The sequence below is a fragment of the Rutilus rutilus genome (assembly GCF_951802725.1).
Source record: "Rutilus rutilus genome assembly, chromosome: 2".
Lineage (NCBI taxonomy): Eukaryota > Metazoa > Chordata > Actinopteri > Cypriniformes > Leuciscidae > Rutilus > Rutilus rutilus.
Window position 1 is genome coordinate 41,716,640 of NC_140210.1, and position 25,633 is coordinate 41,742,272.

At 39.0% G+C, this 25,633-nt stretch overlaps 2 protein-coding genes across 3 annotated transcripts in view; both read left to right on the plus strand.

Moving 5' to 3' along the window:
• Positions 1-13,287, plus strand: part of mast1a (microtubule associated serine/threonine kinase 1a) — a 64,367-nt gene extending 51,080 nt beyond the window's left edge. The window contains exons 15-27 of one of the 2 annotated variants that reach the window (XM_084399874.1): positions 827-959; positions 1,038-1,203; positions 1,830-1,931; positions 3,033-3,155; positions 3,243-3,352; positions 4,500-4,660; positions 4,772-5,037; positions 5,133-5,390; positions 5,506-5,735; positions 5,842-5,964; positions 6,136-6,269; positions 6,355-6,542; positions 6,645-13,287. In XM_084399874.1, the coding sequence (XP_084256000.1) occupies positions 827-959; positions 1,038-1,203; positions 1,830-1,931; positions 3,033-3,155; positions 3,243-3,352; positions 4,500-4,660; positions 4,772-5,037; positions 5,133-5,390; positions 5,506-5,735; positions 5,842-5,964; positions 6,136-6,269; positions 6,355-6,542; positions 6,645-8,395 (3,745 nt within the window). In that variant the 3' untranslated portion in view covers positions 8,396-13,287. The remainder of the gene's footprint in view (positions 1-826; positions 960-1,037; positions 1,204-1,829; positions 1,932-3,032; positions 3,156-3,242; positions 3,353-4,499; positions 4,661-4,771; positions 5,038-5,132; positions 5,391-5,505; positions 5,736-5,841; positions 5,965-6,135; positions 6,270-6,354; positions 6,543-6,644) is intronic. The other variant, XM_084399875.1, reaches the window with a different exon arrangement.
• A 1,506-nt stretch (positions 13,288-14,793) lies between these two features.
• atg4da (autophagy related 4D, cysteine peptidase a) lies at positions 14,794-25,458 on the plus strand. The gene is made up of 11 exons (XM_084399894.1): positions 14,794-15,112; positions 18,146-18,373; positions 18,545-18,628; positions 19,739-19,912; positions 21,046-21,403; positions 21,488-21,552; positions 21,655-21,806; positions 22,400-22,478; positions 22,564-22,640; positions 22,745-22,864; positions 23,934-25,458. The coding sequence occupies exons 2-11, from the start codon at positions 18,187-18,189 to the stop codon at positions 24,111-24,113; spliced, it is 1,476 nt and encodes a 491-aa protein (XP_084256020.1). The 5' UTR covers positions 14,794-15,112; positions 18,146-18,186; the 3' UTR covers positions 24,114-25,458.
• Positions 25,459-25,633: the final 175 nt, after the last annotated feature.

A 25,633-nucleotide genomic window follows, 5' to 3' on the forward strand; every position in this document is an offset into this window, starting at 1 on the left:
TTTTAAAAAAGAATCCTCATTATAGAGTTATAAGCCAAACCAGCCAGCTACAAGGTGAATTAAAACAGTACAAATTCTGGTTTAAGCAAAAAAGTATTTGAAAATCGGGTTTAGTGAGGGAAAGAACTACAATCCCATGAAGCATTGCGAATGACATAATCAAATTAAAAACAATGGAGAAATATAAAACTATGAATTTAAAAATGTTGAAAACACATTTTACATCTATTGTAAATGTAGAATAAAGTATCCTCATTGCTTAACTTTCTGATTTGTTAATTTACGTATGTTCTATTTGTGTGTAAATTTTAAGATTTTATTTCTCTGTTACTGTTATGTTAATTATTATTATATGTGCGCGTCAAGTCGAGTCGAAAAATGCATTTCACTGCACGTTGTACTATATATGCTTAATATATATAAAATATTTAAATATACAAATATTTAAAGTCCCCCCTTGTTTGGCCCTTTTGGCACAATTTGCTTGTTTCACTTCTAATTGGTGGAGATTTCTCTGCAGAATTATGGGTAATGTAGTTTTTCACCAGGATTAGGCATGATTACTTAAAAAGTAAGCTGAAATAATGTGGGCTGACGGCTTGAACAAAAGCATAAACCATCGATTAACAACCTCATACAGCTCACAGGAGGTCTGTCTTTAAAGGTTAATAAGTTATCGTCCCCTATGGAGAAAATGAATGGGATTTTTACTTCCTGTTGCGCTCCATTACAAGCTGTAAAACAGATGCCACCCCTGTCTTGTGTACGCCTCATCTTGTCATCATCCTTTTTAAAGCGAACGCTCACGGCCGGTTCTTTTTCACAGTCTGTTGATCACCTCGATGGGTCACATTAAGCTGACTGATTTTGGCCTGTCAAAGATGGGGCTCATGAATCTCACCACTAACCTGTACGAGGGACACATCGAGAAGGACGCCAGGGAGTTCCTGGACAAACAGGTAAGGACGCTTGTTCTGTTGTGAAGGGATTACATACCAGGTGTAAACACGGCCGTAATGTCTCTATCTCTGTCTCAGGTGTGCGGCACACCGGAGTATATTGCCCCAGAGGTCATTCTCAGGCAGGGCTATGGGAAACCAGTGGACTGGTGGGCCATGGGGATCATCCTCTACGAATTCCTAGTGGGCTGTGTGCCGTTCTTCGGAGACACGCCTGAAGAGCTCTTTGGTCAGGTGATCACAGGTGAGTCAGAGGGTACGTTTACACAACAACGATATGCTTAAAACGGAGAAATTTTCCGCATACAGACGACACCATTTTCAAAACGATCCCCGTTCACACAGATCCGCGAAAGCGATTATAAACGCTGTATTCTGCTGCCAGGCCATTAGATGGCGATGAAACACTATAGACTGAACACGTAATACGCATGTGCATGACGTCATCTTCTTCAGAGATTCGCGTTTTTGTTGTTTACACGGGGACCTTTTAAAAAAAACGTTGAAAAACGTTTTTTATTCGTTTGTGTAAACGAACGGCCAAAACGCATAAAAAGTTGTACGTTTTTAGTTACGGTGTGGTGTAAACAGCCCCTGAATGTTGCATCTCATGCAGAGGTAAATCCTAATGCTTAATCACACATTGTGTCCTGACACTTCTCTTCTGCTAATCTGGCTTCAAAAGCTACATCTGTGCTAATATTAGCAACAGCAGTGTTGATTAGTGCAAAAGCAAAGCTTTTTTTCTCCTCCAGAGAACTCTTCCAAAGCGCTCAGTTTTTCTTGCAAGGGTTTGCAATTACATAAACTGAAATGGGATGAAGAGCGTCAGTGCTGCCAACGGATTTCTGTGTTTGTTTGTTTGTGCAGATTATATTGAGTGGCCTGGGGGAGATGAGGCGTTGCCTAGTGAAGCTCAGAGCCTGATTTCTGACCTGCTGCAAACCAACCCAGTGGTGCGACTGGGCACAGGTACACTTTACCACGCTTTCACTGTCAAGACAACTTCAACAAGTCAACATGGAATCAAATCGGATCTTTTTTAATTTAATTCATGTTCTTGGTCTTATTGTGAGCAATTCATCTATGCATATTATTATTTCATCTTTTTTTTGTTGACTACCATATAAATGTTTGGGATTTTAAAGAAGTTTCTTCTGCTCACCAATGTTGCATTTATTCAATCAAAAATACAGTAAAAACAGTAATATTTCGACATATGTTTACTATTTAAAATAATTGACAATTAAAATGTTCATTTTCAGCATCGTTACTCCAGTCTTCAGTGTCACATGTAATGAAATCTTTCTAATATGATGATTTGATGCTCAATATTTTTTTGTGGAAACTGTGATACATTTTTTCCAGGAATCTTACGAATAGAAAGGTCAAAAGAGCAGCATTTATTTGAAATATAAATATTTAGTAACATTATAGTAACATACTCTCACTTTTGATCATTTTAATGTGTCCTTGCTGAATAAAAGTATAATTTTTTTTTTTTTTTAAATCTTACTGACCCCAAACTTTTGAATAGTAGTCTATATAATCGCTCAGCCAAAACTTAAACTTCTGTCATCGTTTAATGTTGTTTCATATGATGGTTTCTGTCACAGAATGTGAAAGTTGTCGCTGTTTTCCATACAATGAAAATAAATGATGAAAGCTTATGAGACAAAATGATGAGATGAAAACTGTCAAGATCTGAAAACAACAAAAAAATGATTGAAATTTACAGAAAAGTACAGAAAGTTTTTCCCTCCTCCGCCATATTTTTCAAATCTCATTTGTGTTTGTGTATATTCATGTTTGCCGTGACTCCATCTTGATGCGCCAAGTGTGATTCCATGCAAAACTTTGTAAGACATTAGAATTACAGTCCTTAGTTTGGACATACTGATAAATTAAGACATATATATTGATATATTTCTGAAAAAGAAAAGGACAGCAAGTCAGACAGTTTGAGTGTTTTGCATCACAATCCACGATCATAACACCTAATATCTTACTAAGATTTTATGTTTATCTGTTTACATTGTCTATAAATGCATGTCTATTTACCCTTGTGAACAGGTGGAGCGTTTGAACTGAAGCAGCACTCGTTTTTCTCGGGATTGGACTGGAACGGTTTACTCCGACAGAAGGCCGAGTTCATCCCTCATCTGGAGTCTGAGGAGGACACCAGCTATTTTGACAGTGAGGACATTCACAATTGCTTTTGAGTCTGCCCTTGATCTGCATCACTCTATCTCTCACCGTCCTCTTACTCTCCCTCTGTCTCAGCGCGGTCCGAGCGCTATAGGCACATCAACTCCTACGACGAGGACGACACCAACGATGATGAGCCGGTGGAGATAAGACAGTTCTCTTCCTGCTCACCGCGCTTCAGCAAGGTCAGTCTAACATGACTGCATCCATATTTCATGCTTTCTTTCTAAGAAAAACTCTTGCATGCATAAACACACTCATTAACCCTGGAACAACATTTGAAACGTGCGTTTTCTTTGAAGCTGCTTTTGTGTTGTAAAAAAAATGCTGTACAAATAAATGTGAATTGAATAACACCCATCCTTTTTATATACGTCGTAATTTATAGTTTTTTTCACATTACATCTGATTCGTTTTAGTGGAGACTGCGGCTAGATGTAACAATTTTTACATTTTATTATTTTCTATAAATTTTTTTTAGATGTTAAAGTCTTGGCAAAAGCATTTGTGCATTTGAACATTTATGACATATAACTCATGTGACAACTAACGCCACCTGTCCTACATGTATCCATTGAAAAGGTCAACACCGTTAAACAATTTTCTAAACATCTCCTCTGCCAGATTATATATGTTGCATAAACCTTCTTTTCCCAGAAATGGCAGGAATTTTAATGTGTTTGTTTTGAACGCAGGTGCTTGATAAAAACACTCGTGTGAAGCAGGGGGCTTCAGATAAGCGAACACAATCGCACACTTACATAATAAACATGCTCTGATCATCTTTAGCGTGAATATGCTAAATGTTCTTCTCAAGACGTGCGGCCCTCTTCAGGACCTGAACAAAGACCTTGGATTATATAAACAACAAAACAAACACAATTATGCAAACAGCAAAATGACTGGATGATTTTCAAGCACCAAAATAGCAGGAAAGCACCATATAATTATATACATTACCATTCAAACGTTTGGGGTCGGGTTTTTTTTTTGTCTTCTGCTCGTCTGAATAAAAGTATTATTTCAAAAACAAACAAAAAAACATACTTGCTGACCCCAAACTTTTGAATGGTTGTGATTATATGACTTGTGCTCTATATTCCAAGACAAAGCTATTTTATGGCTTCAGAAGACTTGTAAAATACCACATAAGTCATATGGACTACTTTTATGGTCATTTTTTTTAGCTTGACAGCACCAATCCCCATCCTTTTTATTCTATAGAAAACTGCATACAGGATATTCTTCAAAAAAGTCAGACTTCCTACAGACTTCTACAGCACATGTGAGGTGTAAACAAAGCAGCCTTTGGCATTGCTCTCTGTCTTTCAGGTGTATAGCAGCATGGAGCAGCTGTCCCAGCTGGAGCAGAAGTCCCCTGTAGTCACCCGTCGAGAGCACAAAGGTCGCCGCGATGACAAGATGGCCAAGCGGGAGAGTCTGGGAAGCTTCAGCATGAGGGACAAGAGCTGGAGGACGAGCTCACCTGAGATGTACGTTTGTGAGAGTTTGATTCAAACCATGTCTGTCAGATATATCACCATAATACTGCGCATAAAGATGCTTTTTTTAAATTATGTGGCACGTTCCAATACTTTTCACAGGAAACGTCTGTCATGCTCTGAGTCTCTGTATATGGAGGGAGACTTCAGTCCTCCGATGGGTGCCCGGCGCCGCTTTTCAGCCCTAATGGACACACACCGGTTTGCGGCTCCTCAAGAGGGCGATGGAGAGCTCTCCGCACGACAGGGTGCCACTAAAACCCCTGGACCATCAGTAGAGGGAGCCACTGCTCCATCCTCGCCTAGTGCGAACGAACAGAGGAATGCTGGGAAGGAAGTGATGTCAACCAGTGCCAGTAAAGGGGCAGGTGAGTCGAGGAAAGTTGAATTAAAAAAAGAAGTGCTTATGTATGAAGTCAGATGTTGTGTAAAATGTACATTTCTGTGAATGTAAATTTGGCAGACAAGCCATCAAGAACAGGTGAGGTATCGGCACCACAGGCCATACCTTCTACTGGGGCCACAGCAGCGATCCCCATCGGTGACCCGGTCGGTCAGCGGGCGACCAAGGATCTGGTGCTTCGGCGAGCGCGTCATCAGCAAATGTCTAGTGATGGGGAGAAACGCACCTCACGTCCCAGCAACAAGGTCATCAAATCTGCATCTACCACCGCGTTGTCTGTCATCATTCCTGGAGGTACAGTTCAGCCTCCAATCGCACGTGAGATTTTACATTGTGACATTATTTTTATACGTTTTCCTTCCAAATCTTATTATTGTAATGCAAAAATTCTGTGCTTAGTTGTTATGAGCAAAATTTTTTGTATTATCACTAGTTGAGCAGCACGGTAGCTCTCCACTGGCCAGTCCTATGTCTCCACGGTCTCTCTCTTCCAACCCCTCATCACGAGACTCCTCTCCCAGCCGTGATTACTGCCCCACAGTCATGGTGCTCCGTTCACCGATCACCATCCACCGCTCTGGCAAAAAGTATGGGTTCACACTCCGTGCCATTCGGGTCTACATTGGAGACACTGATGTCTACAGTGTGCACCACATAGTCTGGGTGAGAAAGCAACACCATGAGATAAAGTTGACCGAGTATAGAACAGAAATGCTGCAATAGTTTTGTTGATGGAATAATTAGTAATTATGTCCTTATCCAATCACAGCACGTGGAGGATGGAGGCCCTGCCCAGGATGCAGGACTATCTGCTGGTGACCTCATCACTCATGTCAATGGTGAATCTGTGCATGGATTGGTCCATACTGAAGTGGTAGAGCTTATACTTAAGGTGAGACATTAGTTTACATGAGATGTTATCATCAGCAAGGCAAAAATTGCAAGTTAGAAATTTAGTTAGCACTTAGAAAAGTAATAACACACCTGTCCTCAAGAATCCACATGATTTGAGCTAGATTCATTGATAAAGGTGTGTATGTTTCTTTGCTTTATCTTCGTTCAGAGTGGAAACAAGGTGACCTTGACCACCACGCCCTTTGAGAACACTTCCATTAAAGTGGGACCTGCACGCAAGTCCAGTTACAAGTCCAAAATGGCTAGACGCAGTAAGAGGCCGGTGAAAGAGGGACAAGAGAGGTATAATGTGTTAGGATCGTCAATATAAGAAAATCTTTTATCTTTTTTCTCACCTCTGTCTTTTTTCTTCCATGATCATTCACAGTAAGAGGCGCGGATCTTTGTTCCGCAAAATCACTAAGCAGTCCAACCTGCTGCATACAAGCCGTAGTCTGTCGTCTCTAAACCGGTCCCTGTCATCCAGCGATAGTCTTCCTGGCTCTCCAACACACAGCCTGTCTGGTCACTCCCCCACCCAGAGCTACCGCTCAACACCCGAGTCGTCCCACCTTGGTGAGTAGATCAAAATGTGTTCTGTGATTATAAAAGGGAAAACTAACAATTAAAAAGTTTAATGGACACATTAAACCCTGGCTTTTGATCTTCTTGACCCAGGTGCCTCCTCCCAGAACAGTTCTCCTGCCTCCAGTACCCCAAATTCCCCTGCAACAACCCAGCATATGAGGCCCAGCTCCCTGCATGGACTGTCCCCAAAGCTGCACCGCCAATATCGTTCAGCCCGCTGCAAGTCTGCTGGCAACATTCCTTTGTCTCCGCTGGCTCATACTCCATCCCCAACTCAATCCTCACCACCTCCTTTGCCTGGACACACTATCGGAAGCTCCAACACCACACAAACCTTTCCTGCCAAACTACACTCGTCCCCACCGATCATAAGGCCTAGACCCAAGAGTGCAGAGCCACCCAGATCACCGCTACTCAAAAGAGTGCAGTCAGCAGAGAAACTTGGGTCACCGCTTTCATCTTCATCTGAAAAGAAAGGTGGGATTGGAATGATGAGAAAGCACAGTTTGGAGGTTGGACATTCGGATTATAGAAAGGATAGTTTCCACTGTGAGCTTGGCCTGCAGAGTTTGGTGGAAATAGAGGGTGAGAATCTGGTATCTGCCCCAACAACTTCTCCTTCACCCACACAACCGACCTCGTCACCGCCTGAAACAGGCGTTCTGAAGCCGGTCAGGAAACTGGGCCGGCAGGAGTCACCTTTGAGTAGAGATGCTTTGCTTGCTGGGAGAGAAAGGGATAGAGACAAGGAGAGGATTGGCGAACTAAGTCAAGCTAGTGAGGCTAAATCGGGGGTGGTCAAAGAGACACTTCCTCCTGGTGGCATTACTCCACCTGGTAGTAAAAAATCTCCAAGTGTTGAAACATCTCAGCGGCCCCCTTTCACTCTACAGGAAAGTTGCCTAGCCAAACCCCAAACTTGGCAGCCTCCATTGACCAAATCTTCTCCAGTAGCATCAGAGTCAAAGTATAGTGTAGTTGCCTCCATTCCATCGCCCCTGGCCACAGCGTCTTCCCCGTCTGCTAAAACAACAGATCCAAGTTTCGTCATGGATGCAGGGAATAATGACAAAGGAAGTCTTACAAAGATTCCCCAAAACCAGGCACAAGGAACCACTAAGCCTTCATGCTCCGTGAGTACATCAGGTGTTATCAGCAAAGACATATTGGAAAAAGATGGGGGAAAGGATACTGGGAAGAAAGAAGTGAAAACAGAAGTTGGGAAGACTTCAACTTTAGTCAAGCCAAGCATACCATGTAGTGCTCCTGGGAGGACAACAAGCACAGAGGTAACCAAAGCAAGTAAGGGATCTGATGACGGAGAGGGTCTCAAAAAGGGCGTATTAGATCCCTATACCAGAACTTTAGATGTCAGGGTGAGAACTGCCTTAGCTCCATCCAAAGGGGTTGTCCCATCCCACCCACCCCAGGCGCAGTGCTCTGTTTTGGGAAAACTTCGGCAGGACAAGTGCCTGGCTCCGGTCAGCTGCTTCCGTGGAACATTTGACTGGGAGGACAAATGTCTTTTGGAGATTGTTGAGGAACACTCTCCATCTCCTACTCCTTCTCCAACTGGAGTGCCTCCTGATCTGCCCAAATCTCAACCTCAGTCTCCTGGGGAAAGATCTGGAGTGGCTCCACAGTTGACAAGCACAGGGAAATCTATAGGGCTTGTTAAAGAGGGGCCCAAGGCCAAAGAGTTGGAGGTCACCCAGGCTTGTGTACCAGGAAGATTTGAGTCTGCTTCTGAGAGTAGACCAAGCTCCAAAGGATTCAGTCAGAGTCCAACTATCACCTCTCCACAGGTGAAGACTGTCGTTACTCCTAAGAATGGCTCTTGATCTTGTGCGTTTTGGAAAGATAGATGCCTTTAATGGGGGTTTAGCAGAATTCAATGTTTTCAGGCACTTAGACATTTAGTGGACATTCCAACCAGTGAAAACAAGTGACTAAATCATATTATGCTGAACAAAGGACAATAACTCCAAGGTTATTTTAAAGGCTGTTATTTATTGTACATGCAGAGCTGTGTCAGACAATTATGATAGATGTATTATAGAAGAATGTGTGTTGGGTGTTTGTGTTTGTGAGAAGGTGAATGGATGCATGTTTAGTGGTGCTTATGCAACAAGGTAAAACAAAAACAAAAAAACAAGCGCAAAGTGCATTAACAGATCAAACAATGCTGAATACTGTGAACACCAAAACAATGTTCCTACGTTTTCTAAGGTGACCAGCCACATGATTTCCTTAAAATACAAAAACTGAAAAGGTAATATCATATCAAGTTTTTGGCGTAGACAGAACGTCATCAAGGACACATTGCTTTGAAAGCTGTTTCATAGCTTGTACCTGATTCAGGAGTTTTGTATATCCATTAGCAGCTACCGCATACTACTTAAGCCACGTGGGGGATGCTCGCTAAACTGTAGATTCATTCCCCTTATAAAATTCACACTTAACCAATTCTTTCATTATACTGAATTACAAATGCTGAATGTTGAAATTGTTGACATTTTATTGATGTGTTATTTTTATTTTAAACCAAGGTTTGCATAAGCATTCAGTCTTCAATTTAATATTTGCCGAGCCATCTTTTTCGGCAATGATAGCTTGATGCCTTCTGAGGTAAATATCAAAGTCCCTTTATGGCAAGTCGGTGCATTCAGCAGTCATGCAAGTATAGCTTTCATCTACTTTAATATCGTAAATTTAGCTTTTTTAGCAAAATTTTGCTATTTTTGTCAAATCAAACAAAAATGTATTCTATCTGGCCCAGATAAAAAGACAAGATTGCAACGTGACAGTAGTTAAAATAGTTTATCTGATTGTAGAAGTTCATGCTAATGGCCATTATAGCGCATCCTGCAGCAACAAAGAATGCAATGCATATTTTGCAGCATTATGGATTGTGGTCACACAATATATAAAATAATGTGTGCAGGATGTTCTTCCATATAGATATTTTTGATAGTATATCATAATTTGGCCGCAGGTAAATTAGGCTGCTGTCACTTTAAGATTGATGCACGGATCCATTATACTGTTACACATGCGTTTTCTTTCTCTACTCTTCACATTCACTTAAAATATAACTGACTGTTTAAGTGAATACTACGTTACACGCCACTGCTGAAATCCACCAGAATTTGTCTGGTTGGCGTGTGGTAATGTCAAGCCCTGCTTGCAATGCATTGACAAGCAGGCACCTCTACATTTGCATACTTGCCTAGAGTATGTTTCAAGCCTCACAGTTTTTCTGTAAATATCCAGCCGCTGTTTAGAGACTGATTTAATTCATTCTCACATGTAGGTCAGTGTTATGCACAGCTCTTGACTCAAACTAGAGCTTTTTGACTCTATTTTGTGCTACTGAATAGTCCTTGAAAGTGATTGTTGACCTCACGCTCAAGTGTCAGATGCGCTACCCGAATAATAATTCTTAAGCTGTGGGGTTCCTCATCTGTTTAAACCAAGAGGACATGGTTTGGCAGGTTAGCATGGAGCAGTTAGCCTACTAGTAGATGTCATAACTACACCATCTGGCTGCAAAGAGAGCATCTTTCCCCATTGACAACAATTCAAAAGTAGCCATATATTGAAATTAATGCTAATACGTTTTGTAAATCAGTAAAATTAGAGAATTTGGTTAAGGGTCTGAACGTGTAAGGCACTGGATATGTTTATAGGGCAGTGACTATTCAAAACAAAACCATAAACTAGGAACCTTAAGTTTTGAAGTGATTACGCATATCACAATTTTAGATGACATCCTTCATGAGTCATAACAGGTCCTGATTTGAGAGACTGTTGGATCAGCACATTTATGATGGTTGAAGGAATCTGCAGAGCGAAAGAGGATTGTATGGTAGAAAATATTCTATAGTTAGTCAAGCATCAAGACATGTCACTGTTGTCATGGCAACCCGGTGTACCCTGCCATTTGTGATCTGAATGTTGTTCACTACATGCAAAGAAAATATCAGTAAACATTTGTTTCCAATTTTTCAGCATATATGCAAAACATAAATGTTTGTAGGGATGCGACTGATGGTTTTTTTGCATCGTTTGTTCTTTTTCCATTTCTAAAGGCTCCGAAACATCGTCACTTGAATGCTAGGAAACAGTTGTGGAGATGAACAATGGTTTTACTATAGTAACCATACTTTACTACAGTAACCATACTACTAATACTATACTATGGTTTTAGTAGTAAAACATGGTAAAGTATTGGTATAAAATAATAACTAAATGGTATAAATTGCATTTGTCTCAGTATTATCAAGTAAAGCTAATTATATACACATTTAGAAGAAGACTGAAAAAACATTTTTGTGTATTCAAAAGAATCAACTGCTTTTAAGCATTTTCTGTCATATCTTAGGTTTTGACACTTTAGTTAAATTGTAGAACATAAGGACATTGTTATTTTTGGTTTAGCATTTAATTCATGTATTTGTTAATGTAACACAAATGTATCACATGACGAGGACCATTTGAGGTGTGGCAGAAATAGACCTTATTCGGAGCAGCGCCATGACGGGTATGAAAGCGAGGCTGTGAGGGATAAACTTACTGTGTTTTCAGTTATGTCTGCTGTAAAAAGCTCCTAAATCACTTATCATTTTCCACAGCTCATGTCCAGATTTTAGTCTACTGAAATTTCTTGGTAAGAATGTTTTGCAGTGTTTCGTAACCAGAACAATTATATAGACTAATTATATAAAACAAAAATAGAAATGAAGGGGACTAGTAGGTTTTTGAAATAATCTCCAATATTCAACGAACGATTCGATTGACATGCGGCGGTCATATAGACAAAGTTGCTCAGAATGAGGAGTTCTACCATAAGGTAAAGTTTCGTTCCGATCGGCCTCCGTTAACCTTGTCTGAGCTGCTCAAACTTCATTGGCCGATGGCGGCTGTGTTTTTCAAGATATACAAATGTCCTCAAACAATCTTGGCACCTTGGACAAAGACCGCATGCCAGTTATTAAGTCAGTTAGGGGTGCGTTTCCCAAAAGCATCGTTGGCCAAATTATGATCGCAGTTTCCATTGAGCTTTGGGAAACGCACCCCAGGCTGATTGTTGCGTAGCTACACGGTTTTTTAAAACAGCGCCACCAAGTGGCCAGTCGCTGTATCCTTTTTCACGTGACCACAGACCGAGCCCATACGGGTGTACCGAATTTAGTGAAATTATCTAATTCCGTTCAAGAGGGTTAGCCGGTTTTCGATAATTGTTGATATTCAGACTGCAGAGAATCTTTCTGCACTGGTTTGGTTCCGATCGGGTGAAAAACGTAGGATTACTTCGCAAAGTAGGTTTTTCGAAAAATCCAAATAGGCCAACCAGACAATTTCACCAGGATTGCGACCGAATCCGGTCTTGGGCCAAGGATTCCAACGATATAAGACAGCGACTAATGGTTTAGGAGTTATGAGCCATTAAGTACTTTTGATCGCTGTAGCGCCACCATCTGGCCGATTGGGCCGAGTTTTGGTGACGTTGTAGACGGGGTGGGTACTATCAGAGCCCGTCTACGGAGAGCCTGCCCACTCCCTATTAAGCCCTATTGAACCGAATTTTGGTTGTAGTACCACCAGAGTTCCACTGGGGGCGCTCGCCATGAGTGCAAAATGAATGGGAGTCTATGGGGCTAGACGGCTAAATTTGTCTCTTTCACCCGATTGCCGTTGAGAAATCTCAGATCTGATTGTAGATTTTGCAAGTTCAACATGGGTTTTAGGTCGAAAGTTGAATGAACGAGTACTTATGTCGTTTTGATTTCTTACAGGTTGAGTTGTTGTTGCCCATAACACGCTAGCATTCTGCTAATTGACATTCAAATTACTAGACAAAAAATTATATCCTGAGAAAAGTGGATTTTGAGGGGTATACCGCCATTGACCTCCATTCATTCTGCACTCGTCCTGTGAGCGCCCTCATATGGAATCAGAGTGGAACTGCAACCAGTTCAGAAGCCGGAAGTGTAGTGAGAGTGAAACTTCTCGCCATATTAGACATTCTCTGGTACTATCATCCCTAAAAGTTTTTGGTTTGGTCTGCCCGATCAATTTTAGGGAAGAATGCTGATCCTTGGAAATTATAACATAGTGTTTCAGCACTACTAGCTCGAACCCCTAATAATAACAGTACAACCCACTGAATAGATGCATGTCTATCCCTCACAGCCTCGCTTTCATTCCCGCTAAAAATCAAAGATGGCGCTGCTGTGAATGAGGTCTATAGATTGGGTTATTCTGCCATCTGATGGCTAACAGGGACACTGTCACTATTTTACACCTTATATTTAAATGGTGGTATAAGTAGTCGGAGTAGGAGCAATCAGTGACAAGACCAAGAGTGCTTTATTTATTTGTATTTCATACTGTAGCATGAAAATGCCTTTGGATAGACATTCAGATATCTATTAATCCTTCCGTAAATGTATTCTGACGCTGTTTATCGCTCAAGCAGCTCTTTCATTTCAGATATCTTTTGCTGTTTCATATCTGGTTTTGGTGTTAGTGAAGATTTCTTTATATCTATTAAAAGCATAATAGGTTTATTTATTGTATTATACAGAAACTCAGCACAGAGAGTTATATGGATATATCAGTGAAATGGAGAAGTGATGATGACATATGCATAAAATAATGTAAAGATTTTGTGTGAATGTGTTAATATATCTAATGTTATGTTTGTAACAATCCAAAAAAAAAAACACAAGTTGCCGTTCTTGTCATATTCATCCCTTTCCCATGCATGACTTTTCAGTTGTGGTTAAAGACTTCTAACACTTCACTGGCCTGAACGTTTCCACTTTATACCATGTGACTGTTATAGTTGAATACGAGAGCAACCAACTAATGTTTTATAATGTTCACCGTTAAACCCTGTCTTATTCGCTTTTGAATGATTTGATTTCCACTGCAGAATAGATTCACAAAGTGAACTGAAAAACAAGAATCCACACATATTTAAAGTATGTCGTCCACTCGTATGTCAAAATGTGTTCTTAAGTGCTTGTGTTTGTTTGAGAAATTTCATTTTTTTAATGTAATTTCCTACAAGATGTGATCTTTTGAGAATGCACTTTATTTCATGTCGGATATAGTTATTTTATACGTTGCTTTAATGAACTGTCCACAATTCTGTACAATACTGTACATAGAGGAAAATAAAGACATAAACATATTCTGTTCTAATGTGAATGTCCTGTAGGAGAAATGAAGAGAATCGTGTATGTGTGGCATTTTGGACAGGTTGCGTTGAAACGAATCTGTAATTTATTCTATTTATTTGGTTCTGTACATCACTTTCACTTAATGCAGATGTCCATTAACTGAGGTGCAGTGTGTGTAGTCAATTAATAAAGATGTATTGTATAAAATGACATGCTTCTTTTATTTGCTTTAGAGAATAATACTAAACTCACACAGGAAAGTTCATCAAGGCATTACTAGATTTTTTTTGGGTCAAGTCAACATAGACCTTTGGTCACTGAGCCTTTGTCCTCCTTTATCACAGTATGAGTTACGAATTATTTGTTAACAGTACTAAAACTGACCTTTTACAAATACAAAAACTGGCTGTTATCATACTGAGTGATGCAGAACACAATGATGATGCTATTAGTGCTCTGCAAGCAGAATTTACTCTAATGCAAACAAAGCATAACACTACATGACCCTTTACTTTTTTTTTTTTACTATATGAACTTTGTCAGAGGGAAGCTTACGTAATCCTTCACAGTACAACAAAATTACATCAGCACAAAACAGAATTTAGAGTATGTTTTTATTGAACATTCAAGAGGATTTCAATGGAAAAATTCTTTTTCTTTCTTTACATGAATGTAAAATTTGTCTTACCAAATAAAAAGGTTAACAATTTACCATATGTATGTATCATAACAAACCAAGGTTTGATTTATTTCTTACATATTTTCAAAATTACGAGTAGGCTAGCTAGTGTATACAGACATGAAATCAATGAGAACTGATCTAATTAATTTATAACATTTTTACCAACTGCATAATTTCTTTCCTTTTGATACTCCAAACTGTTTTAATTTATTCACTGTATTAATTTATTCATATGGTATGTACATATTTTATTTAAACAAATGAATAAATAATTCAGAATTCATTGACTACAGTTTCTCGTACGTGTCTATCGTCCAATCATCAAACGGCAACTGTCAAACCTGGCCAATCACGTCGCCTGGTGGGCGGAGCGAGGGTGTGTATCCGCAATGACAACAGGAAGTGGTTGCATACTGGTTTAATCGGTCGTTGGTTTATACACTATTCATCTCTCAGCTGACAGTTCGACCGACGCGTATGATTGTATAGAAGGAGGAACTCATGACTGCGGCTTTAATCGATACTCGCCGAGATTACGGCTCCTGAGAAGGCCTGAGCTCGGTCTCACAGCGCCTGTCCTTGCCAGACATCCAGGCGAGCGTTCGTGCAGCTGGACGCCGTTGACTATTTATAGGAAAAGTCGGAAAAATACCCGGAACATCAAACATGCCGGGTCTAACGTGAAGGTAACCCGGCCAAGCTTTCAAATGTTTAGTCTGGCTGTTTAAAATGACTTTTGGAGTGCATACATTTCAAGATACGTGATATCTGTCTTCATACTTAATTTTTTTAATATTTCACACAAACACCGGAATCAGGCTGCCGTATTTGTGCATTTTAATGGTGTTAAAAGCTGAATCGTGACTGGCATTCGGCGATTACTTGGCTTAAAAAAAAACAAAAACAAAAAACGAATTAATTATTTCCAACGAAATGATTGTAAGTTACAGTCAGCCAAACTGGATTTTCCTCTTAGGTTGTGTTCAAAATTAAATACTAGCGTACTTCATACTGCATTATGTGCACTATATACTGTGTAATGCCTAACTTACTCATTTCTACAACGCTATGTATTATTAGGCAGCATGTGACACAAAACGTTTCAAACATTAGTATGCTAAAATGCTTGTCAGGTGACTTCAATAAGCTGCAGTATAGTTGTCCTTTTTTTGTACACTTTTGTCAGTCAAAAAATGGTTGATGTTTATATTAGGTCAAGCGCATTGCATTGTGGGAAACGGTGTAATCAGTTGCATACTACACATTTTGACATGTAATAAATGATGCAAGTATTCTGCGCACGTACACTGTTTACATACTGCAGTAATAGTATTATTTCATTAAAGGGATACTCCACTTTTTCTGGAAATGGGCTCATTTTACAACTCCCCCAGAGTTAAACAGTTGAGTTTTACCGTTTTCGAATCCATTCAGCCGAACTCCGGGTCTGGCGGTACCACTTTTAGCATAGCTTAGCATAGATCATTGAATCGGACAGGACCATTAGCATCTCTCTCAAAAAAATGACCAAAGAGTTTTGATATTTTTCCTATTTAAAACTTGACTCTTCTGGAGTTACATCGTGTACTAAGACCGACGGAAAATGAAAAGTTGCGATTTTCTAGGCTGATATGGCTAGGAACTATACTCTCATTCCTGCGTAATAATCAAGAAACTTTGCTGCCGTACCATGAGTGCAGCAGGCGTATTGATATGACGCAGCGCCTGAAAATAGGTCTAATAGGTTAGACAAACTTAGTCCCGGTCATGTTGGAAGTTAGTGAGCTGGGGACTATTTTCAGGCGCTGCGTCATATCATTACGCCTGCTGCACTCATGGTACGGCAGCAACGTTTCTTGATTATTACGCAGGAATGAGAGTATAGTTCCTAGCCATATCAGCCTAGAAAATCGCAACTTTTCATTTTCCGTCGGTCTTAGTACACGATGTAACTCCAGAAGAGTCAAGTTTTAAATAGGAAAAACATCTAAACTCTTTGGTCATTTTTTTTTGAGAGAGATGCTAATGGTCCTGTCCGATTCAATGATCTATGCTAAGCTATGCTTAGTTGAAGTTGTACCGCCAGACCCGGAGTTCGGCTGAATTGATTCGAAAACGGCAAAACTCAATTGTTTAACTCTGAAGGAGTTGTAAAATGAGCCTATTTCCCAAAAAAGTGGAGTATCCCTTTAATGTAGTATGGTAGTATGCTAAATGCATTGTGATGACCTTTTTTTGCTGAGCACTCAGTGGTCACATGTCTTACAATTCACATGTGTCCACTTTCTCCAAGCAGTCTAGCGCTCTAGAATGAAGTGGAACTTTTTTAGAATTTGCATTATTGTGCAATGACGGTGTCTCTCGTTCTGAACTGATGACGTTGCCTCATTTCCCACCGTTATACTGTAAGCTCAAACTTCCTTGAGACAACAAGGAAAAGGGAAGTCACATTCCTTTTTGTAAAGTGTGCTTGAACTCTTGTGTCCTCGGTCAGTTCTCATGTGACAGACTCATTTCCCACACAGCTGGTTTTCTGTTTGTGTAACACACAGGTGGAATGTTTTCTAGTTTGAATAGTGTCTATTGTGACGTCACATGGCAGTCAGCAATTAAAGTTGCACGACTTCAAAAGTGACAGTTAAGACATTTATATAGTGTAACAATAGATTTCTATTTCAAATAGATGCTGTTCTTTTGAATGTTCTATTCATTAAAGAATCCTGGAAAAAATAAAAATCAAGGTTTCCACAAAAATATGAAGCAGCACAACTGTTTTCACATTGGTAATAATCAGAAATGTTTCTTGAGCATCAAATCATCATATTAGAGTGATTTCTGAAGGATCATGTGACACTGAAGACTGGAGAAATTATGCTGAAAATTCAGCTTTGATCAGAGGAATAAATTACATTTTTAAAATATATTCACATAGAAAACAGTTCTTTTAAATTGTAATCATTTTTCACAATATTACTGTTTTTACTGTGTTTTTAATCAAATAAATGTGACCATGCTGAGCAGAAGAGACCTATTTAATGTAAGAACCAAAATTTTTGAACGGTAATATGTACATTTTTCTATTTACAGTCAGCTCTAAAATAGGTTATAAATTGCTTTGTGTGACTGCAATCTCTAACCAAAGTCCTTATCAACATCCAGTATATGGTGCTGCATGGTACTTTAGAATATCATTGTATTACCATGGTATGAATGCTTACAAAACCATGCAATCTCAATGATAATATTTCCTTGAAACCCTGTACTCATTTGTTTTTTTTACTTATTATTATTATTAACTAGTGTTAATGTGTGTTAGATGATTATTATCGGCTGATATCAATACATAAAAAAATCTGTTAACTGATGTGGTACAGATATATTTTGCATTCCTTGTATTTAACCATATTTTTTTCATATTACTTAGCATCAATATGCATAGGCATCACTGATTATGTGAGTGTGAGCGTCACGTTAATGTTTCTGATGTCAGAAATCAGATCTCAGAATGAGACGTTTCCGCAGCTTAGTTTCAGTAAATGCTTCTTTTTTTTTTTTGGACTAGAGAAGGTTTTGAGTTCTGAAAATTACCGCGTGATGTCATAGCACACCTGCTCTTTCAAAAGCTCACGGAACTATTGATTCCTCATGATATTAAAAATATACCAAGATTTTAAGGAACCTCTCATATCATGTTTTCTCTTACTTTCACTGTCTTTCAGGCTGACGTTCTTCTGTAATGCTGCTGTATCCGGCCTGAACCATGAACTCCGTGTCTCCCAGTGGCGTTCAGTACATGGTGGGCGCTGGAGCTCATGATGACAGGCCCTCGGCCCAGTCCCGACACCACAACGGCCACGGGCCAGTGCCTGACGCCATCAGGGAAGAGCCCGATGAAGTGGATCGACTGAAAGCCAAGTTCATTTCGGCCTGGAACAACGTCAAATATGGTCGGTTTTCATGCACATGATTGAGAACTGGTTTCTATGACTGACACAAAATAATGACACAAATGGTTGTTCCTTTTTTTCCTGGGCCATTTTTGAAGTCAGATGTTCAAAACTGGTCACATCAAATATCATTGACTGTATCTCAGTAAGTTCCTGTCTTCATTTTCCCAGGCTGGACCGTGAAATCTAAAACTACCTTCAACAAGACCTCCCCTCTGTTCCTCCTGGGTCAGTCCTATCTGTTCAATAGTGAAGGTGAGTAAACACTCGCACACTTGTTGTCACTGTAAAGCTGCTTTGAAACAATCTGTATTGTAAAAAGCGCTATATACACTGAACAAAATGATATACGCAACACTTTAGTTTTTGCCCCCATTTTTCATGAGCTGAACTCAAAGATCTAAGACTTTTTCTATGTACACAAAAGGCCTATTTCTCTCAAATATTGTTCACAAATCTGTGTTAGTAGGCGCATTTCCATTACAGATTTGCGCAAAACTTTGCGTTTTTCTTTTTCTAAATATCGATAAAAAACTATTGCGAAATGACGCCGTGTCCATTAACCGATGTTATGCGACTAAAACGCCATTTTTTCCTCTCGCGATAAGTCATTCCAAAAATCATGGCAACGGACATTGGTAGGTTTATATATATCACAGCCACGTACCACACTAGACATTATTATTATTATTATTATTATTATTAATGGAAGGAAACGTAGGCGTGTTATCCAAGCATTAATGGCAAGGAAAGAACCTTATACTGTGAGCGGCACACATGTTTCTGGGTTTTTCTCACTCATTTCTGCTCCGAGGTCTTGATTGTGGTATTTCTTGTGAGGTTTAGAATCCAGTATTTCTGTCATTCTTTTGTCTTTTATGAATTTAATAAAGAACTGTCTCGTATTCTGTCCAAACACACCGCGTCTTCCAAGTCAGGTGACTGTAAATGTGCAAAAACGGTTTCCATTACAGTTTTGCGAAATATTCCTTTTTCGAATTGCCTGAAAAACCACCTCATGCGAGCGTTTCCATTGGCCGTATTTTCAAGTCGCAATTTCAATTTGCGCAATTTGAAGGGTAATGGAAACGCGGCTAGTGAGCACTTCTCCGTCGAGATAATCCATCCACCTCACAGGTGTGGCATATCAAGATGCTGATTAGACAGCATGATTATTGCACAGGTGTGCCTTAGGCTGGCCACAATATAAGGCCACTCTAAAATGTGCAGTTTATAATTATAATTTATAATTTTGTTCAGTGTAAATAAAGGTGACTTTACTTGACTTGAGCTTGAATTAACACTTACACAACAATGATTAAAAGAATGTGATTGTGTTGTACTGAGTTGCCGTCTCGTTCCCAGACGAGGTGGAGCGTTTCCGGCAGGTGTTTGTGTCGTGCGTGTGGCTCACCTACAGGAGGGAGTTTCCTCAGCTGGAGGGATCGAGTCTGACCACAGACTGTGGCTGGGGCTGTATGCTGCGCAGTGGACAGATGCTGCTGGCACAGGGGTTACTGCTGCACCTCCTGCCCACAGGTCTCAGCTGCTTTCACATTTGCTGATTTGCATGTGAATTAAATGCAGGAAGTAAAGCAGTAGCTCTTTATTTTACAGTCCTGCTTTGCATGAACATACTGGCCTGGTTTCACAGACACGGCTTAGATTAAGCCAGGATGGGGCCTTAGTTTAATTAGGACATTTAAGTAGCTTTTATAAACATGCCTTAGAAAAAAAACATCACTGGTGTGCATCTTGAGACAAAACAATGGCAGTGACATATTTTAAGATATGTCAGTGCAAGTTGCTTTCAGTCAAAAGAGCTCAAACATGCATTTTAGTCTGAAACTAGCTTACAAGCCGGGAGATTTATGTACTTATTGTAGTAATTACAATAACTGAGTAATAATTAGGTAATAGCTCTATTAGAACCTAATCTGAACTCATGTAGTTACCTTAAATTACTCAGTATTAAGTAGATTGATGGTGCACTTACTGTTAAAAAGTGCAACCAATAAAGCAATTCATTAATGATGCAAAGAGTGTTCAAAACTTCCTTACGTTGCTTAAATGTATATAATTACTTTTATTAACCATACATAATCACAACAAATATAGTCTGTTAGTGTATTAATATATATATATACACTACTTTTCAAAAGTTTGGTGTCAGTAAGAATTTTAAAATTTTTGTGAAAGAAGTCTCTTGCTCACCAAGACATTTGATCACAAATACAGTAATATTTTGAAATATTATTACAATTTCAAAGAACTGTGTTCTGTTTGAATATATTTTAAAATGTAATTTATTCCTGTGATCAAAGCTGAATTTTCAGCATCATTACTCCTTCAAAAATCAAGCTAATATGCTAATTTGATGATCAAGAAATATTTCTGATTATTAGCAATGTTAAAAACAGGTGTGCTGCTTCATATTTTTTGTGGAAACCATGATACATTTTATTTCAGGAATCTTTGATGAATAGAAGAACAGCATTTATTTGAAATAGAAATCTTTAGTAACATTATAAATGCCTTCACTGTCACTTTTGATCAATTTAATGCATCCTTGCTGAATAAAAGTATTAATTTCTTAAAAAAAAAAAAATCTTACTGACCCCAAACTTTTGAACGGCAATATAACTGCGTACATCCTTCTCTCTATATCCCAGACTGGAGGTGGTTGGACTGTCATCCGCTGTCAGACGTTGATTTTGAGGTGCTGAAGCCCCGCTCTCCTTCCCGCCCGGCTGGCATGTCCCTGCCTTCCTTTAGTTCTTCCTGGACCAGCCCCATTTCCCAGCGGGACCCCGGCTCTGGCAGTGCTGAGGGTCACAGACGGACCCCTGAGCAATGCCCTGCAGCCAGACATGACCCTCAGGTGGAAGCGTTACACAGGAAGGTGGTGTCTTGGTTTGGGGACCATCCCTCGGCTCCGTTTGGAGTCCACCAGCTGGTGGAGCTGGGAAAGGAGTCCGGGAAGAGGGCAGGGGACTGGTACGGTCCGTCCGTAGTGGCACATATGCTGAGGTGAGAGGAGAACAAACGAACATCAGTGTACATTGAACTGAACTTTGTGACTTATGATTTATTTAATGTGTTTTCTTCTACCAGAAAAGCAGTGGCTAGAACCCCAGTGTTTCACAGCCTTGCTGTATACGTGGCTCAGGACTGCACGGGTGCGTCTTGTGCATCATGTGATCATTTGACAAAAACAGTTAGTGAAACTGAAACTTTATGTTTAGCTCATACTTCTGCTTCTGTGTGTGTGTGTGCTGCAGTGTATAAAGGAGACGTCATGGGGTTGTGTGAATCGCCCCTGACACAAGAGCGGTCCGAGTCGGGTGGCACGGGATGGAAATCAGTCATCATTCTAGTGCCAGTGCGGCTCGGAGGAGAATCCTTAAACCCCTCCTACATTGAGTGTGTTAAGGTACATGTACTGCACATGAATTCACAAAAATATGAATTTGTTTGAAAATAAAAATATAGATAAATTATGAAAGCTTGTTTCCGCCACCGGGTAATTTTTTTTTTTTTACTTTTCTGATTTCTTAAACACAATTCTGAGATTTTTTTTCTTCCAATTCTGAGTTTATATCTCTTAATTCAGACTTTTATGTAAATTTTAATGTAAACTCAGAATTGCAAGATATAAACTAGCATTTCTGAGAAAAAAAGTCCGAATTATGAGATAAAAAGACACAATTACCTTTTTTATTTTGTAATTCTGTGGCGGATAAAAAAATAATTGTGAGATGGAAACTTGCAATAACCTTTTTTTTTTTACTTAATTTTATTTATTTATTTTATTCCATGGTGGAAACAAGCTTTCATAGCTTTCAAGCTTTCATTTTTATCCTAAAATAAAATTATTTTGTCCAGTTTGCAAAGTGATTTAACACTTTGCAAACTGGGCAAAATAATTTGTATTTTATATTTAATTTAATATAACTTTTTTTAATTACTTAAATTAATGGCCTTATGTTGATATTTGTTTTAAATAAACAATCTCTTCTTTTCTAGAACATTCTCAAGTTGAACTGCTGTATAGGTATTATTGGAGGGAAACCCAAGCATTCTCTGTTTTTTATTGGCTTTCAAGGTATGTGTCTATTAAGAACTATGTTTTGATTGGTTACCGTGTTGCTGTCTGCTCTCTGATTGGCTGCTCTCTGCTGTTTTTCCAGATGACCAGCTATTGTATCTAGACCCACACTACTGTCAGCCGGTGGTGGACGTCACCCAAGGCAACTTCTCTCTGGAGGTGAGACCGAAAGCAACCCTCTTAATTCGTACAGAAAAAAATGTAAAAAACATTATAATATTTATAAACATGTATCAAGCTGAAGTCTCTCGTTTCTCTCGTAGTCTTTTCACTGTAACTCACCCAGGAAGATGAACTTCAGTCGTATGGATCCCAGCTGTACCATCGGGTTCTACGCACAGACGAAGAAAGACTTTGAGTCGCTGTGCTCAGCGGTCAGTGAAGTGAGTGTCTTGTTTGAATCGGTAACACTAGAAGTTATTGTTGTGAGCCAAGTAGGTAAAAATCCTTTGCTTCTGGTGCGTAGAGTCAAAAAAAGTCAATGCAGACAAACAAAGGAGTTGCTTAAAGGTGTGCGCTGAAGGTAAAGGTGTGCTGAAGGTGAAGGTGTGCTGAAAACGTTTGCTCGTGCTCGTCTCTCCTTTAATTCACGTACACTTTGCACTTTTTTGCACTAGTATGCACTTTATAAAATAAAATATTTTTGCTAGACTTTCTCAAGTTTCTAGATTTCCCCTAAAATTTAAGATATCAGGGCAAAAATGCCCCTGTATGTTTTGTTTTTTTTGTCTCATATTTGTATCATGATATAGTTAAGCAATTTCACACAAGTGACGTTTTTGTCCCGAATAGCACGAGTGCAAATGTAATTTTTATTTTATAAAACAGTTCAATAAATAAGAATATTGTGTTAAATTTTAGACACAATATTGTTTGCTTAAGCAAAATTTTTCCAATATTACCTATAAAGCCAGAGCAGAACTGTTGTGAGTCTCTGAGCAACACACAGGGGTGTTTCGTTTCTGAATGATTCAATGGTCCATTCATAAAGAGAGCCATTTACGAATGAATCAGCCGTTTGAACGAATCCAATGAATGAATGAATAAGTCATGACTTACTCATTTAAACATTTACCGCCACCTACTACTATCATAAAAATTATACAAATAAAAAAATCCATGTTAAAAAATAACGCATTAAAGGTATAATTCACCCAAAAATTAGAATTCTGTCATCATCTGCCTTAAAGTTTGTGTAATAAATTCTCTGTTGAATAAAAATTAATAAAAAAACATTTCTAAAGCTACTTTTTGCAATGTCTATTTGATGCTTTTCTCATTAGCACAATAATGACTTTAAATTATCTTTTGGGGGGTAATTTCTCAGCCAAATTTGATGTGCAATTATTTGCGATTAATTCGATTAATTAGTACATGTAACATATGGAACAAGGACACTGTAAAATAAAGTGTTACCAAATAAAGTGTAACCATATTTGTTGTTCTTTTCAGGCTTTGTCGTCGTCTAAAGAGAAGTATCCCATCTTTACATTTGTGGAGGGCATGGGACAGAACTATGGACTGGAGGGGCAGAGCGCGGGCTCCATGGACGGGCCTGCAAACATTTTCTCATGCAACAGAACGAGCAGGAACAATAAGAGAGGAAGCACAGATGAGTTTGTGCTCCTGTGAGGAGCGTATGGCATGTGACACAGACTGCACTGAACCTCACGACACTGCTGTTCCTCACGTCTGTACACTGATAAATATAAGATTGAGAATCTCTGTCTAGGTCATATTTCAAAACTAAGAAATTATGTTTTGCGTTAGGAAAATCTTGCGTATTTTTAGGATTATTTTCATGAGAGTTAAACACATTTTCCACCTATTTATCATTACCGTAATGCCAAAAAACCCTCATTCTCTGTAATGTGATGTAAAAAAAGCTACATTATTTAAATTACTTAGCCTTTATGCTAAGTTTTAGTTAAAGAAAAGAAAGAAAAAAGATGATTTTAATTCACTGCATTACAGTATAAGCATGCTTTGCATTATGGTAATGACAATTGTAAGAGGAAAAATGCTTTAATTATCAGTGTAAAAATGTACTACTTCTAAAAATACGGTTTATTTTCTTTATGCATACTATAATTTTGGGGTGACACCTACATTTCTTTGGTAAATTATCTATACATTATAAGTGATTCATGAATGGATGAGGAGCATTCTCTATCAGCTCAATTTTCAACTGATTCGGGCCTCAAACACACTAAGGTTTTACTTCCTCCTGTTTGTCTCACACACTGCACACATGATCCTGCTGTTGCGTCGCTCTTTATGAAGGTAAACGGGTACTCTTTAAGTGTTTTTCTCTGAGACTGTGCTCTATAACAGGACAGCACTGGAGGGATTATGGGTAACTTTGACATTGAGAAAACCTCCTGGTTGCTGTGTGGTATGTCTGGTTTTCTAAGTCGTGTATATTGTAAATCTCTCAGCTGTGTTTGAACTGAGTGTGTGTGTGTTTGTTTTAAGTCGTTGTGCTGCGTTTGTCGTCAGTTTACAGCTTTCTCTTATTTAATTGTATATTTTATGGGGAATCACAGCCGTAGTACCTCCTCAAGCTCTGGGAGACTGTGTGGCGTTTGAGTTTGATGCTGGAAGCTGTCTGAATATTTGATGTCTGATTTGCTTTTGCTTATTCAGGTCAACCAAATTAGCTGTTACTGTCCGTTCTTATTTAAGCTGTTAATTTTATTTTTACAACTTGTATTTTTGATCATAGTTCTGTCTGAGGATGCACCGGATGAAGCTGAACTGCTGTCACTGTTTGAACAATCATTTTTGAATAATAATAGATATTTAAATGTTTTTTTTTTTTTTTGGATTCTCTCTCCTGAACATACATGCTCAAAGGACCAGTGGGCGAGAGGGTGATTTGCCTCTGTGTGGATTTGTTTTTTTGTTTTTTCAGAATTGGAAGATGGAAACTATGAATTAAAAGTAAGAGAGAAGTAAATTGCTTATAATTCCATAATTGCGCAACTGAGTATCTGTCCTTAAAATAACTTCAGGTATTTTTTAAACAACATTGTTTGAACTGAGTTGTCTATTTTTATCAATTATTGTGCATTTTGATCTATTTTTATGCATCCATTGAACTGGAGAGCTACTGGCCTGCTTGCTTTTGAGGTTTCGGTGTAATTTTAACT